The sequence below is a fragment of the Triturus cristatus genome, chromosome 3_1 (assembly GCF_964204655.1).
Source record: "Triturus cristatus chromosome 3_1, aTriCri1.1, whole genome shotgun sequence".
Lineage (NCBI taxonomy): Eukaryota > Metazoa > Chordata > Amphibia > Caudata > Salamandridae > Triturus > Triturus cristatus.
In genome coordinates, this window is record NC_140583.1 from 574,532,926 (window position 1) to 574,548,185 (window position 15,260).

General features: G+C 49.7%; 1 protein-coding gene across 2 annotated transcripts in view; it reads left to right on the forward strand.

Annotated features, from left to right (window-relative positions):
• Positions 1–15,260, forward strand: part of CHD2 (chromodomain helicase DNA binding protein 2) — a 1,941,047-nt gene that overhangs the window by 466,255 nt on the left and 1,459,532 nt on the right. For both annotated transcript variants that reach the window (XM_085644496.1, XM_085644497.1), the window contains exon 9: positions 9,239–9,339. In XM_085644496.1, the coding sequence (XP_085500622.1) occupies positions 9,239–9,339 (101 nt within the window). The remainder of the gene's footprint in view (positions 1–9,238; positions 9,340–15,260) is intronic.

The window sequence follows — 15,260 nt, forward strand, 5'->3', positions numbered from 1 at the left end:
TACTCACACGTTCCCTCCTGTCCCTTTTGTAATGCCTCAGTGGGACTTGAATCTTGTTCTCACATTTCTAATGTGCGCTCCCTTTGAGCCTCTTCATAATTGTCCTCTTCGTCTGCTGACGCTTAAGACTGCTTTTCTGGTAGCCATCACCTCGGCTAGACGGGTGAGTGAGCTCCAGGCTTTATCTTCAAAGCCTCCTTTTCTCTCTGTTCATCCGGACAAGGTTGTCCTTCGGCCTCGTCCCTCCTTTCTTCCGAAAGTGGTGACCCCCTTTCATCTTGGGCTGTCTGTCACCTTGCCCACCTTCTTTCCGCCTCCGCATCCTTCCAAAGAGGAAGAGAGGCTCCACCGTCTGGACCCGAAACGTGCGCTCTCCTTTTATCTGGACCGCACACAGCAGTTCCGGGTGGACGACCAACTTTTCGTTGGATACGTGGGTGCTAAGAAGGGGAAAGCTGTGCACAAACGGACCATCTCTCGGTGGGTCGTTTTGTGCATCAAAATTTGTTACTCCTTGGCAAAAAAGGACCCTCCTGTTGGGCTGCGCGCCCATTCTACTCGGGCCACGGCGGCTACTACTGCTTTGGGACGAGGTGTCCCTTTGCAGGACATCTGTCAGGCGGCAACGTGGGCTTCGCTACACACGTTTGCCAGGCATTATTGCCTTGACAGCCAAGTCCGGAGGGATGGCTTCTTTGGCCGTTCTGTCCTCCAGGACTTTCTGGTGTGATCTTGGTTCGCAGACCCACCACCGGGGATGGTATTGCTTGGGTATCTATTCTAAGGTGAGGAATCTAACTAACGTGTTTCTTTCAGATGAACAAGTTACTTACCTTCGGTAACGATGTATCTGTAAGAAACATTAGTTAGTTAGATTCCTCACCGACCCACCCATCCTCCCCGTTCTGCGAACTGACATCTAGGGTTAAGGTTATCCTTTTCAGGCCCCTAGATTTTATTTTTGGCACCAGTGTCGGTCTTTGCATGGCTCTGCGTTCCTGGCGCGGAAAGCTATGTACAAGAACTGACGTCAGCGCGCGAGGGCGGCGTCTAAGTACTCCGACGTCGTCATTCCGGCGCACGACGCCGACGACTGACGCGGAGCCGCAGACGACGCCTAGCGACGCGCAAGGGGTATTGCTGACGAAAAATCTTCCGGATCCAGTCTGACGCCTGGGGATATTCTAAGGTGAGGAATCTAACTAACTAATGTTTCTTACAGATACATCGTTACCGAAGGTAAGTAACTTGTTCTTCAAGACCAAGGATCTCCAGAGCTTCCTCCAGTGATCTGATTTGCAGCAGCTTGCCCTGATGTTTGAATATAAGGCGGAAGGGGGGGGCCCCACGAGTAAGGAACATTGTTCTCATGCAGGAGAGTGGTCACCGCTTTCAATGCCCGTCTCTTGATGAGTGTGGAGGCCGCCAAATCCTGGAATATGGCTGGTTGGTGTCCACGAAATTGTATTGGTTGGGCCTCCCGCGCTTTCCGAATGATGCGTTCCTTCAATTGAAAATCGCGAACACACCGAGTATGTCCGGGGGAGGTGCTTTGTTACCTCGTGGGAGGCCCACTCGATAGACACGGTCCATTTGAATGTCTAATATCTCATCCTTCCCAAGGATTTGCAGGAATAGTGCTCTGACATATGCCCTGAGATCGTCCTCTTCCTCCTTCCATGGAACGCCCCTGATTCTCACATTATTCCGCCTGGAATGGTTCTCCAGGTCTTCTGCATGAGCCTGAAGATCGATGTTCTGCTCTCTGAGGCGTAGCATGTTTTGCTGCAGGTGATGGAGTTCTTCATCCCTGCTGACATCGTGTTCCTCGAGGGTCGCCACTCTCTCGCCCTCCATTGTGCTGCCCCCTTCTCACCTTGGCTCGCGGACTGCCCGGGCTGCTTTAGGAGGAGCTCCTTCAGCGACTTCTCCTTCCGAGCGCGTGATGCTGCCATGTCGTGCACCTTCCTACGCGAGCACGATGGGCCCCTGCTGCCACACTAGGTACTAATGTAGGTGCAGGCAACCCCGTATATGCAAATCTCTTTATCGCTGGAGCCCCGTGTGCCCCTCTGTACGACAACTCTCCAAAATCAGACCCTCCGCCGATCCACGGACCGCTAATGCCTCACACCAGATCCACTCTCTCTACCTCTCGTCCAAAGGCCACTCTCCGCCTGCTCGGCCCACTGCTCAGGTGTCTTCTGCGCCTCTCTCCCTGCGCGCAGTCCTGCCGGCGATGTCAAATCGAACCCACCAAGGACAGGGTTGATAGCGCTGTGCCTCTGGTGCTGTGCTCCTCAATCACGCCGGAGCTTCGGAATCTGCTGACTGTCAGGGCCACACACAAGCTGGACCTCGTCTGCTGATCTGCGGACTGCTGAGACCCAGTCTAGCCCTGATTTCTTAACCGCACTCCCAGCCCCGTCTGCCGAACCGCGGACCGCTCAGGTCCCACACCAGGCCCGCTCTCACTGCCGCCGAGCTGATGGGAGCACAAGCGGCTGAATTGGCAGCTCACCACCCGCTCAGCCCTCTGCTCAGGTGTCTTCAGCACTTCTCTCCAGCCGGCGCCGTTACAACAAACCCTCTGTAGGCAGGGCTGATAGCGCTGTGCTCTTGGCGCTGCACCCCTCAGACACGCCGGTAATGAATTACGTACCGGGCAGATCTCTGGGGGTCAGTGGTTGTCAGGGCCATGCTCAAGTTGTGCTCCGTCCGCCGGTCTGCGGACCGCTTAGGCCCAGTCCTGGCCCGGCCTCTCTACCGCGCTCTGTCCTCCGATTCACGCAGCCAGGGCGGTCAGCCGGGGGTGCAAGCAACCGGGTCGCCGCTCGGACCACGCGCCACCCGGAATACCTTCATCCTGGAACCATGCCCCGGCGAGGTCCGGATCGCCTCTCAGGCCGCGGGCGGGTCCGTATAAGCCTCTCACACACAGAGGCACGAAAGTGTTGGTGCTCCGTGCGTTCGCCAGCACTTCTCGCCACAAAGGATCTCTGAGCCCCTCCGGTGACCTGTCTTGTCAAATCATGGACGGATGGCCCTGGGAACAGGTGATAGAACAAGGCTAACGAACGACAGCATCGGAGGGACACGAATCTGCGTCCTACCGCACCACCATCTTGGCCACGCCCCTGTGGGGATTTTTGGGAGCGAAGAAAGTGAAGGCTTTGCAGAAGAGGATCCTGGTGAGATGGCTAGCCCTGCATTAGGATAACTGGTGGTCTGAGAGCCAATTACTCCAGGACTAAGGCCGCTATCACTGGTTTTGCACAGATTAACCGACTACACAGGCCCTCCATTGTGGCTATGTGCTGCTTTGTAGTCTTCCTAAGGTAAGGAATCTGTGGTTAGCAGTATCCATCAGAAGAGAAAGTTACTTACCTATGATAACGCTCTTTCTGGTATATACGCTAACCACAGATTCCTTACTGACCTCTCACCTCATTGTTCTGTGGAATGGCCCCTTTTTAACATCTAAAAAAGTCCCATGCCAGAATTCAGCACACTATTCCCAAACAAATGTTCAAACTCCATGTCTTAGGGTATGGAAAGAGAAGAGACAAACTTACAGAATGCAATGGTGGCACTTAAACATGGCTCTACTCTGTAAATTGTGGGGTTAAGAAGTCAGCGTGGAGCTGCACAATGCCATCTATTGGCATGCAGTAACCCTAAAACAAAGTTGTCTGGTTCCAGGCTAGCATTGGTGGCATATTCTAAGGTGAGGAATCTACAGTTATCCACCAGAAAGAGCTTTACCAAAAGTAAGTAACTTGTTTGTCTGTGCTTTCTGAATTGTTTACTGTTGCAAGACCTCTCTACATCATAGAGCCCTCAACAGTGCGGCACCCACTTCCTGCACATTTTCTTTCATTGCGCTGGGTGCACCTTTAGCTCCAGCTGACCCCCAGGACTAGGACGGTCTCTCCAGATTAAGGAACCTCTTTGGGTGACTCCAGATGGTTCCCTTGGGATTTTGATGCACTGGCCCTTTACTCTGCGGACACACAAGTGCCCTGTAAGTATCCTGGAGGCTGTGGGGCCTGAGGAGTGCATGTGGCGATGAGGATATAGGGTCGAGGGTTCGCATGTTGACTATGCAAAATGGTCACAAAAGCAGGGTAAGAGCACTAGGAGCCAGGAAAAGGACTGATCTGGTGCATGGAGCCAGAAAACTTGGCTTCCAAAAAAAGCACCCTTGGAGGCTAGGAGGCCTGAAATAAATGCTCCTGATATCCAGTGGTGGCCCACAGGAGCAAAATGATCCCAAAACTGTGCAGATTGACCCTGTGGAGCTGAAGATGCAGGTATGTTCACCAGGGACTGGGCGCCAAGCAGAGAACAAAGGAGGAATGTACCATTCGGCTACAGTGAAAAGTGAAGAAACAGCAGGGAAGCAACTAATCTAGTATTCAAGCTCCTGGGCATAAGAGGGCACCATAAGCCCCAGTGTTCAACTGATTTGCATTTGTGCTTCCCTTGTGGTGTCCCTCGAAGCGCAGGGTCATCAAAAACATTTTGGGAAATGTGTTGGGCTGTGGAAAACGCAGAAGCCCCCCCCAGAAGATGGTCTCAAAAGTTGATCAAAGTCTCTCATGGGGTTTTATTCATACCCCTGAGAGAGCTTTTGGTGATTTTAAATCTCTTCTTGATCTCATGCTTTTTCCACATGGGCTTGGAAGTGCAGGTAAATCTGTTTGGTTCTAGAGCTGTATTTGCAGATGCATAAAAGTAAAAATATCTTGGACATATGTTGAATTAAAGTGTTTATTCATAATGTTGCTGGTTTACAATGCCGAGTTTCCACGTGTAGTAAATGCCCTTTGGTACTCCCCTATTGACCACAGTGGTACATGTATTACGTATAGGTACTTTACAAATTGACTTTAATTATGTTGCATTTATTGATATGTTGACACCCTGACACAGCCAGCACCCGCTTACTCCAGTATTGTAACTTTCATAGATTCCCGTTGCTTGTATCATTCCCTGTCGTCGAGATGGGAGTCCCCGGTAAATAAAAAAATGCGATAGAAGTAGGTACAAAAAAAGAATAAGGCCTAGGCCTCATCTCATTTTGTAGCATATCCACCTCTTTTTGTAAAAAAGACCAAATAAAATGAACAGCCAATCAGAACAGCCTCCACCCATAGAGCCTTCCTGAGAGAGCCTCAGAGCCTCAGATTTTATACCGCACGTTGTGCAAGGGAGTCTCCACTGAGCTCTGCTCAGTTTTTTTTCAAATTCTTCTTCACTTCAACTCTTCACTTTAACTCTTCACTTCAGATTCGGACCTTCTCCACCAAGACCTTGCAGGACCGTGAGGGACGTCTACTCACTTGGCTTCAAAAACTTAAGTCACTGAAAGATCCGGTTTCCAGTGACAGTGATGACGCTGCATCTGCTACTTCATCGAGGAGATCACAAAAAAGAGGTAGGTCTTCACCTTCTACTTCTTCAGAACCACCTTCAAAAGCCTTACAAAATACCTCTGATATGTCTGACAGGCGTAGTCCCATCAAATCTCCTCACCGGGGCGTAAAGGAGAGGGAAGGACTTGCTTCAGAAGTAGCACCTGCGAAGAAGACAAGCCATGTGCCTTCGGCTTCTTCTCCTCCTTCTGCGAAGGCTAAAACTTTCAAAAAACCAGCTTCTGTCCCACAAGTTCGCTCGTCGACGACGACAACATCGATAACGTCAACGAGGATTTCAAAAACCTTACCGGCGTCTACTTTGGATCCGTCGACGGGCTCGTCTACGAGTTTCCTCGTCTCGACCCCCACCCCACAGGTGGGGAGGCGAGGTGAAGTCCTCTCCGGGCTCTCGCCATCTTGAAGATGGGGAGCCCTGCCCAATCAGGACTAGGCCACGGCCCCCCTCCCACAGGAGAGTGGCAGGATAGGGGGTGTACCCACCCCAGGGCAGGGACCCAGTGGTCCCTGCCCTTTACCTACCTGTTACGCCCCTAAATTTAGTATTAGGGGCACCCTGAACCTTCCTTCCTTAGATCCAGATTCCAAAACAGCAAAGAAGATCAAGAAGCAAGAAGACTTGCCTTGCAGCTGTTAACAAGAGGAAGACCCTACCGGCCTGTCGACCCTCGAACCTGCTCCTGCTAAATCCCGGCATCTCCCGTGGCATGCAACCTCACAAACCCCGGAGGACCTGACTACCTTGTGACTCTAAGCATCTGGGACTCCCACGAGCAGTGGTACTGCTCAAAGCAAGTAACTTACCCCTGGCATCAGCCAGGAACCGCATACCCTGCACACTCTGCACCCGCAAAGCCTGGCCTGTGCTGGAGTGGACAAAGACCACGAGGACGTCCCCCCGGTGACTGTGACCACAAATCCAGCACCCAAGGAGCCACCTCGACGCTCCTCTCCTGATGACGCCTGTATCCTCAGAACCAGGGACCCCTCCAACTGCGATCAACAGAGGGTGAGATTTCCCGACACCAAAAGGCACCCCGACGCCCTGCGGCCCCCTGTGCCCAACACCTGGGTACCTACCTATCCTCCAACTATCCAACTTACCTCTCAAAGTGGTGGTCGCACCTGAAGAATCTTCGTCCCCGAACTTGCAGCCTTTGTTCGTTCTAAGTGTGGAGTTTCTAAACTTAAAAATATTCACCTAAAATCAACTGAGTAACGAAATCGAAAATACTCACCTGCTATTAGGAGAGATCCCAGTGCTGGATCTTGGTGCCCACCCCTGACCCCGAAAAGTAATTACAACCATACTTACCGCTAACTCAATTTTCTTCCATAGGAAACCAGTGACTGTTTTTCTGTGAAATTTCTTGTGTCGATAGATGTCCCAGTACTGAGCCTAGGACCACAGCACTGGATTACAAAAGTAACGAGAACATACTTTACCTGCAACTTGAATTTCCTTCCATAGGATAACATTGCCTGGTTTTTGCTGAAAAAGTTTCTAAGTGTCGATTTTGCAAACTTACAAATATTCGTTAAAAATCGCCTGTATAACCTAAACGCATTCTCTCAAATGCTTACAGGTGGTACACTAGTGCTGGATCCAGGATCCAACACTGAGCTAGAAAAAGTAACAATAACCTCACTTACCAGCTAGGTGAATTTCCTCCCATAGGATAACATTGATGATTTTATTAGAAAAAGTTTCCAAGTGTCAACTTTTACAATACCAAAATATTGCTTAAAAATCACAACAGTAACTAAAACGTATTTACTCACCTGTTTCGAGGAACTGTCCCAGGACTGAGTCTAGCATCCAGTCCTGGAGTTAGAAAAGTAACCAATTGCATTTACTTCGAATTTCCCATTGAGCTCAATGTATAATTGTGTTTGAATTGTGTTGCCAATTGCAACAAACTGTAACTATTGCATTGAAAACTATTGCCTATTGAAAAGTATTTAACCAAAGCATCTCATTTTGAGAAAGTATATTTTGATACCTATTGTTGGTTCTAAAATAAAACAACCATATATTTTTATATACAAACCATTGGCCTAGAGTTCAGTTTTTGAGTGTGTGAGACCATTTGCTGACTGAGTGTGTACAACAAATGCTTTACACTGTCCTCGGATACTGCCCTACTGCTCGACCAATCTACCACTTTAGAGAGTAAGGTTATATCTAACTTTAGCCTCTGCCAAACCTCTGGGGACTGTGGACTCTGTACACACTACCTATTTGGGAACAGTCTATACAGAGCCACTTTACTACACATGCTAATCGCTAAATGTTTTTTGTTATATTGTGTTGAAATTGCTTAATGGTTTGGTTATATTATGCTGAAGCGGCTTTGCCTCGTGTTCCTTATTTCTGTGAAGTGCTCATGCTACTATTTTGAGTACGCTGAAGCGTTTACCTGTAACTTTGGTTCTCCAGTATTGGTAACTTTCATAGATTCCCATGCGCCCACCCTCCTCCCCTGGGAAAGCTCAGCCTTCAGCATGCTCTATTATACTGTTGTACAACGGCTACGAAAATCAGAGGCTCTGAGGCTCTCTCAAGAAGGTTCTATGGGGTGAGGCTGTTCTGATTGGCTGTTCATTTTATGTGGTCTCTTTTACAAAAAGGTGGATATGCTACAAAAAAAATTGTACTTATTTCTATGGCATGTGTGTGGTGATAAAATTGTTTCCTTGTTGAAAGAAAAGCACAGACTGGACAATAATTTGTGTATTGTAGTGGTGTACCAGCAAGCTCGGTTTATCAGCCCAAATAACCTCCCCTGAGTAGGCCTTGGACTGCTTTGCTTCGCTACCCTTAAGGGGTCAAGTGCTATTTTGGGGTACTTGGTTCTCAGTAAAAACGACAATTGTAGACTTAGTTACTTGTGGAGGACTCACATCCTTTACAACTGGTTTCTTACAATTATAACACACACGTTGTAATCTGATTCTTTTTGTATGCCCATTATCCACGGGTTGCTTCAGCTTGAAATGCAATGCTTGAACACCTACCTTATATGGGCAGCCTGTGATGGCATAAGGTTCTGGGTCTCTTTCAAACAAACCTGTTATCCGAGCTGATCTTCTTTACGTCTTTCACCAAAGATTAATTGAGAGGTACTCTGTTGTGCTGCTAGGACCTGCTGAGACTTGAGATTACCTCTTAATGTTGCAGAATGTGGCTGTGCTGCTTAGAGCTTTTCCAGAACTCAGATGACCTCCGCATTCTCAGCTGCCATCTTCCCCATAAGCCTCATTCAAAAATATTTAGTGTTTATTCTCAAGACTCTCATGTAATTTGTATTAATCCTTGAGGCATTCGATACTGCTAATGGGCTACTCTAAAGGGTGACTTTACATGCTATTTCACGCAGAAGAAACAAATGTACAAAATGACTGCATTAATAGACCACAACACCAATGTTCCTCCCGTAGTACCTATTGTTTTTCTTTAGTCTGTGAGTTTACTCTGGCTGCCTCACAAATATCACTACCTTTTGAGGTGAAGTTATTTTTCAACTTGGTTCTCTTAGCTGTGCTTTTTACACACAAAAGTCATAATTTTGCCTCTTCTGTTGCCATACCCTTAAAGGTTAGATATGATTGATTGCCCTATCATTGAGAGCTATGCTGTCCAAGAATCCTCCCACACAATTGTTTTTTTGGTGAGACCTCAACAGGTAGTTGTAGAGTTTGTGTTCAATAATTGTTATTGAAAAGGTTTTCTTGGTAATGCTTATATGAGAAATATGACCTACAAACATTATAGAAAATCATCATTTGTTTCTGTTCAGGCTATCAAAGGTAACGCCAGAAGATGTGGAATATTACAATTGCCAGCAAGAACTATCTGCGGAATTAAACAAACAGTATCATATTGTAGAAAGAGTAATAGGTAAGTGGTGGCAGACCGATTTCTTTTTTAAATGAGCATTTATCAAGTGTTCCTAGGACAGACATGTAAACTTTGTATTCATGAACTTGTCTCTATACAGAGGAAGGAATTGTACATGCGCCAAGGGTCACAGCACAGAGGGGGTCATATACCCTTGTGTGGGCCTTTCCCTGGGTATGTCAGGTTGACAGAGAACCTACCTCAGGCCCACAGTGGAGGCCTGCCCATCCAGTTTAGAGATCCTGCTATACCAGTGGGGGACTCCCTTGCTATAAGTGCTTCCGATAGTGCTGCAGAACCACTTTTGTTAACATTATAATGCCAGGTAGCCACCATTTCTGAAAGGGACTTCTAGATGCAGATTCCTCATCATTTGAATGTCCCCCACATGTCAGATTGGTCTGAAAACCTATCAGCAATGCTTCTGTGTGCCTAAAGGTGGCGTCTTTTGGATATGCAATGACTGCGTTCTGCGTTGGAAATGCAGTGCTGGGCCTATGTAAGTGCTGCTCCCGTGCTGATGTCAGTTACTTTCTTTCTGCACCAACAGATGTGGATCTGGAGCTTCTCCCGTCTCTGAGACCCCCTTTTTTAACTTAGTTACAAAATTCCACAGCAGGCAATGGATTCCATCCACTAAGATGGCAAGTTTTAAACCCTGTAAAGACTGTTGCAAGCAGATGGCGGTGACAGGTTCGAGGCATGTGGGCTGCTGAATTCATATCTGCATAGATCGCCGCCTAGTGTTGGGTCCGGATGTTTGCACGTTGTTGTCCTGGAAGAGTCTTCAAAGTATCCTGAGAGAGGTGACTCCTCCCCTGGACCACAGTGCGCATGGGCATCCTCTCCATCCTCAGATTGTTTTTTTCCGCCATTGGGTTCGGATGTGCTTATCTTGACTCAAGTTAGGAAAATTTAGTTTTCAGGCCAAAAGGCCTTTAGTTTTCGTCGGTACTGTTCCCGATCGGTATCGACAGTTTACTTGCTAGTTTAGCGACTTTAACAACTTTTTCGGATCAATTATATCCGACCATCGACCCTACATCGACGATGGAATCGAGGACCCCATTCAAGCGGTGTCCTGTTTGCCACGCGAAATATCCACATATCGACGTCCACCCGGTGTGCAACAAATGCCTCTCACCGGATCACGACGAATCGAAATGTATGGCCTGTGCCCGATTCAGATCCAAGAAGACTCTCCGGAATCGACGAGCCGCGAGACTTGAAGCGCAGCAAGCGGCACCGGCCCCGACCAACATCTTCAGCACCGAGGACGATGATGTTGAAAGCGTGGAAAACATACCCTCCAGCCCCGCTTCCGAACACGGTTCCAGATCGGAAGACGTAGATGAAGAGCTTTTTCACAGGGAAGAAGCCGACGATGAGGTAGGAGACTACGATGAGGCCTTAGGGGCCGAAGAAGGTAGCTCTGGTGACGAGCAGGGCCTACCCGTCCAAACGGAGGATATCCCAGTGCGTCAGTCTACGGCTCCGGTCGAGGGATCGCCTTCGGGCCTTACCCAAGATCAATCCCGCATTTCTTCGGCCCCGCCCTCTGGCCCAGCCTCGGACATCCAGCGAGAGCCATTATTACCCAAGAAGACTGGTTTCCCTTCCACGAAACCGAAACCAATCGTCGCACCGGTTCAACAGAAACCGAAAGTGAAACTAACACTGGTCGGCTCGAGGACCACCACACCTTCGACGCCAGCCAAAACCGTCTGCTCCGACCGCACCAAAAGGGACTTCGGTGCCGAACTCGTTGCAGCCGATGTCGACGCCGACCCAAAGAGAAAGGCCATCGGTACCGCCAAAGCGCCTCGGCCCCCGGCACCGAAACAATCTGCACTGACCACCAAGTTTAAAATGGCCGCTGCATCGCAATCCACCTCGAAAGCAGCGACTACGGTCCAATCATCGACGCCGTCGACAGCTACTACCTCTCCTCGACTCGATGACCCTGTGGCTCCAAAGAAGTCCACACCTCCCTCTACAGAACCACTTGGCGCCAAAGAACCGTCGGCGTTCCAGGTGCGACAAGTTGCAGCGTCCTTGCAACGCATCAGAGAAAAGGCAGCCCTCCAGGCCACGTCGGGCTCCGAGCCGAAAAAGGCTCAAAAGGCACCTTCGGCACCAACCAACATTACCTTTGGTTTGCCGCCATCCACGGCGCCGAAACTATTCGAGATCAGAACACGTGTCACCCAGACAAGGTCCCCTTCTACTGAACACTCTCCTACTGGGACATCACCGTCCCACTTCATCGACGCCGACACCGGCAGGCTCATGCTCCGAAAGCGGAAGATCACTTCCGAGCAGGCTTTGGACTCTTACAGGATCCCGCTAAAGCAAAAACTGCCGGTGGAATCGAAACCAGTTCTTTATGAACGCCTCCACACCTCTTACCCAGATCCACAGTCCTTCTCTCCGACACGGACGCAATAGAGGACTACATGGGTGACGACACCACCTACCCCAGGGATATGGACCCTGAAGGCCAGCAGGACCCTGATCAAGCTTGGGATGACCCTGTAGACCCAGGTGCCGCTATGGATACACAGGACACGCAGCTTTATGGCGCAAAAACGTCTCCCACAGAGGACACTGCTGCATTAAACGCCCTCATTGAACGTGCCGCAGCCAATCATGGAGTGCAACTCCACTCAGACACAATCGAGGACGATTTCTTGGTGGACACTTTCGCATCCTCAGAGAGGACTGTAAAGACTCTGCCCATGTTGAAAGGTGTCCTCAAGCCAGCAAAGGACATTTTCAAAGAAACCACCAAGGCACGAGTAATAAACCCCAGGATCGAGAAAAAATACAAGCCAGCACCTGGGGACCCTACGTACATTAGAGGCCAGCTGCCTCTGGACTCCATCGTAGTTGCTAATGCTCGCAAACGGGCACACTCGCAGACAACTGGTGATGCTCCTCCCCCGGACAAAGAGTCCAAGGTGCTAGAGACCTCCGGCAAAAGGATTGCAGCCCAGGCGGCAAACATATGGCGCATTGCCAATACACAGGCGCTCCTAGCTCGCTACGATCGCTCACACTATGACACGTTAGAGACCAAACTCCAACATCTACCTGACGAGTACAAAGAGGCAGCGGAGCTCCTCATCAGGGAGGGACAACTTCTCACAAACGCATCCATTAAGTGTGCACTGGATGCCGCCGACACAGCTGCGAGAGCAATAAACACCAGCGTCATGCTACGACGACACGCCTGGTTACGAATCTCCGGATTCAAACCTGAGGTTCAAAATAACATCCTCAATCAGCCGGTCAACCCCGACTACTTATTCGGACCAGAGGTTGACACCACCCTAGAAAAGATAAAAAAAGACACAGACACTGCAAAGTCAATGGGGGCTCTGCAAACACAGACATTTCGTAGTGGCTCCTTTCGTCGCCCCGGAAATAGAGGAGCGGGTAGAGGACAGGGGTCACAGCAAACCTACAATAAAGGGGGCACACAAAGTACCTACGATAAAAACACCCGAGGTGGATATCGTGGCTCCAGCACAAAGGGCAGAGGACGCGGTTACAGCAATACCAGGTCCTCCCCCAAGAACAAACAGTGACGCCCTCTCCCTTCCCCCCGACCACATAACACCTGTCGGGGGAAGACTCCAGCGGTTCCTGTCCACGTAGAATACCATCACCACGGACAGGTGGGTCAAAGATGTTATCCAACACGGTTACTGCCTCGAATTAACCTCCACTCCACCCACAATACCGCCAAAGCACCGTCCTATGTCCTCAGAGCACTTAGCATTATTACAGCAGGAAGTGCTAAGTATGCTGCAAAAAGGCGCAATAGAGGTCGTGCCCGTCCACCAGCAGGGGACAGGGGTGTACTCTCTGTACTTCTTAATACCAAAAAAGGACGGGTCACTCAGACCTATACTAGACCTGAGACCCCTCAACCACTACATTCTCTCAGAGCATTTCCACATGCTCACCCTACAGCAGGTTCTCCCGCTGCTCAGACAGGGAGACTTCCTAGCCACGCTAGACCTCAAAGATGCATATTTCCACATACCCATACACCCGTCACACAGAAAATATCTCAGGTTCACTATTCAGGGGCAGCACTACCAATTCAAAGTTCTTCCCTTCGGCGTGACAACAGCACCCAGAGTTTTCACAAAGTGCCTAGCTACTGTGGCTGCACATCTACGGAGGCAACACATTCACGTCTACCCTTACCTGGACGACTGGCTTGTTCAGGCAAAGTCAGCCCAGCAATGTGCCAGCCACATGTCCCGCACCATTCACCTTCTTCACAGTCTGGGATTCTCACTAAATTACCCAAAATCACATCTCCAACCCGCACACGTACAACAGTACCTAGGTGCGACCATAGACACTCTGGCAGCCACAGCTCAGCCAAATTTAGTGAGGATCAACGGCATGCAAATGCTGATCTCAAAGTTCAAACCCCAACACTCCCTTCCTGCGCGAGTGTTCATGCAGTTGATAGGCATGATGGCCTCCTGCATTTTCATAGTCCCGCACGCAAGACTACATATGCGCCCGCTTCAGGAGTGCTTGACACGTCAATGGAATCAGGCTCACGGGCAACTGAAAGACCTAGTGTTGGTGAGCGGTCGGGCAAACAACCCTCTGCATTGGTGGAATCCACAAAACCTTTGCAAAGGCCGACCGTTCCAAGAGCCTGTTCCACAAATCATACTAACAGCGGACGCGTCTCTCCAGGGATGGGGAGCTCATGTACTCCATTACACAGTGCAGGGACTATGGACAATACAACAAAAGAAGATGCACATCAACCTTCTAGAACTGATGGCAATCTTCCTGGCAATGAAAGCCTTCAAGGTACACTTGTGCAACAAAGTCGTGTTGATCCGGACAGACAACATGACTGCCATGTACTACATACAGAAGCAGGGAGGAACGCACTCTCCACAGTTGTCTCATCTGGCTCAGAGCATGTGGAAATGGGCCATTCAGAGGAACATATTCCTCATGGCGGAACACCTCCCCGGCAAGGACAACCAGATGGCGGATCTGCTCAGCAGACACAGCCACCAGATGCATGAGTGGGAGCTACACCCGTCAGTACTCCAACCGTACTTCCAACAGTGGGGTCATCCAGAGATAGACCTATTCGCCACAAGCGAAAACGCAAAATGCCAAAGCTTTGCCGCCAGGTTCCCACATCCACAGTCGCAGGGCAATGCGATCTGGATGAACTGGTCCGGCAGATTTGCATACGCTTTTCCCCCAGCGCCGTTGATACCGCTGGTGGCACGCAAACTGCGACAACACTCACTGACCCTCATCCTGGTTGCTCCAACATGGGCACGCCAGCCATGGTACACCACCTTTCTGGAACTTTCCGTGGTGCCGCATCAAAGGCTGCGGATCAAACCCGCGCATTTGACGCAGAACCATGGAGAAATTCAGCACCCAGATCCGCAACAGCTGAACCTGGCGATCTGGCTCCTGAAGTCCTAGAGTTTGGCTACCTAAACCTGCCACCTGACTGTATGGAGATCATTAAGGAAGCTAGAAGACCCACTACCAGAGCTTGCTATGCAGCCAAATGGAAGAGGCTTGTCATTTATTGCAATAACAATGACATTAACCCGCTAGACGCATCCATTCAAAACATAATCTGTTACCTCTTACACCTATACCGATGCAATCTGGCATACACCTCAATATGTATCCATTTGACCGCAATAGCAGCCTATCTCCAGAACAGGCAGCACCTCTCTTTATTCAGAGTGCCTGCCATCAAAGCCTTCTTGGAGGGACTTAAACGAGTAAGTCCCCCAAGACACCCATCAGCACCAGTGTGGAACCTCAACTTGGTCCTCACCCGACTGATGGGTCCACCCTTCGAACCTCTCCACTCATGTGAGATTCAATTCCTCACCTGGAAA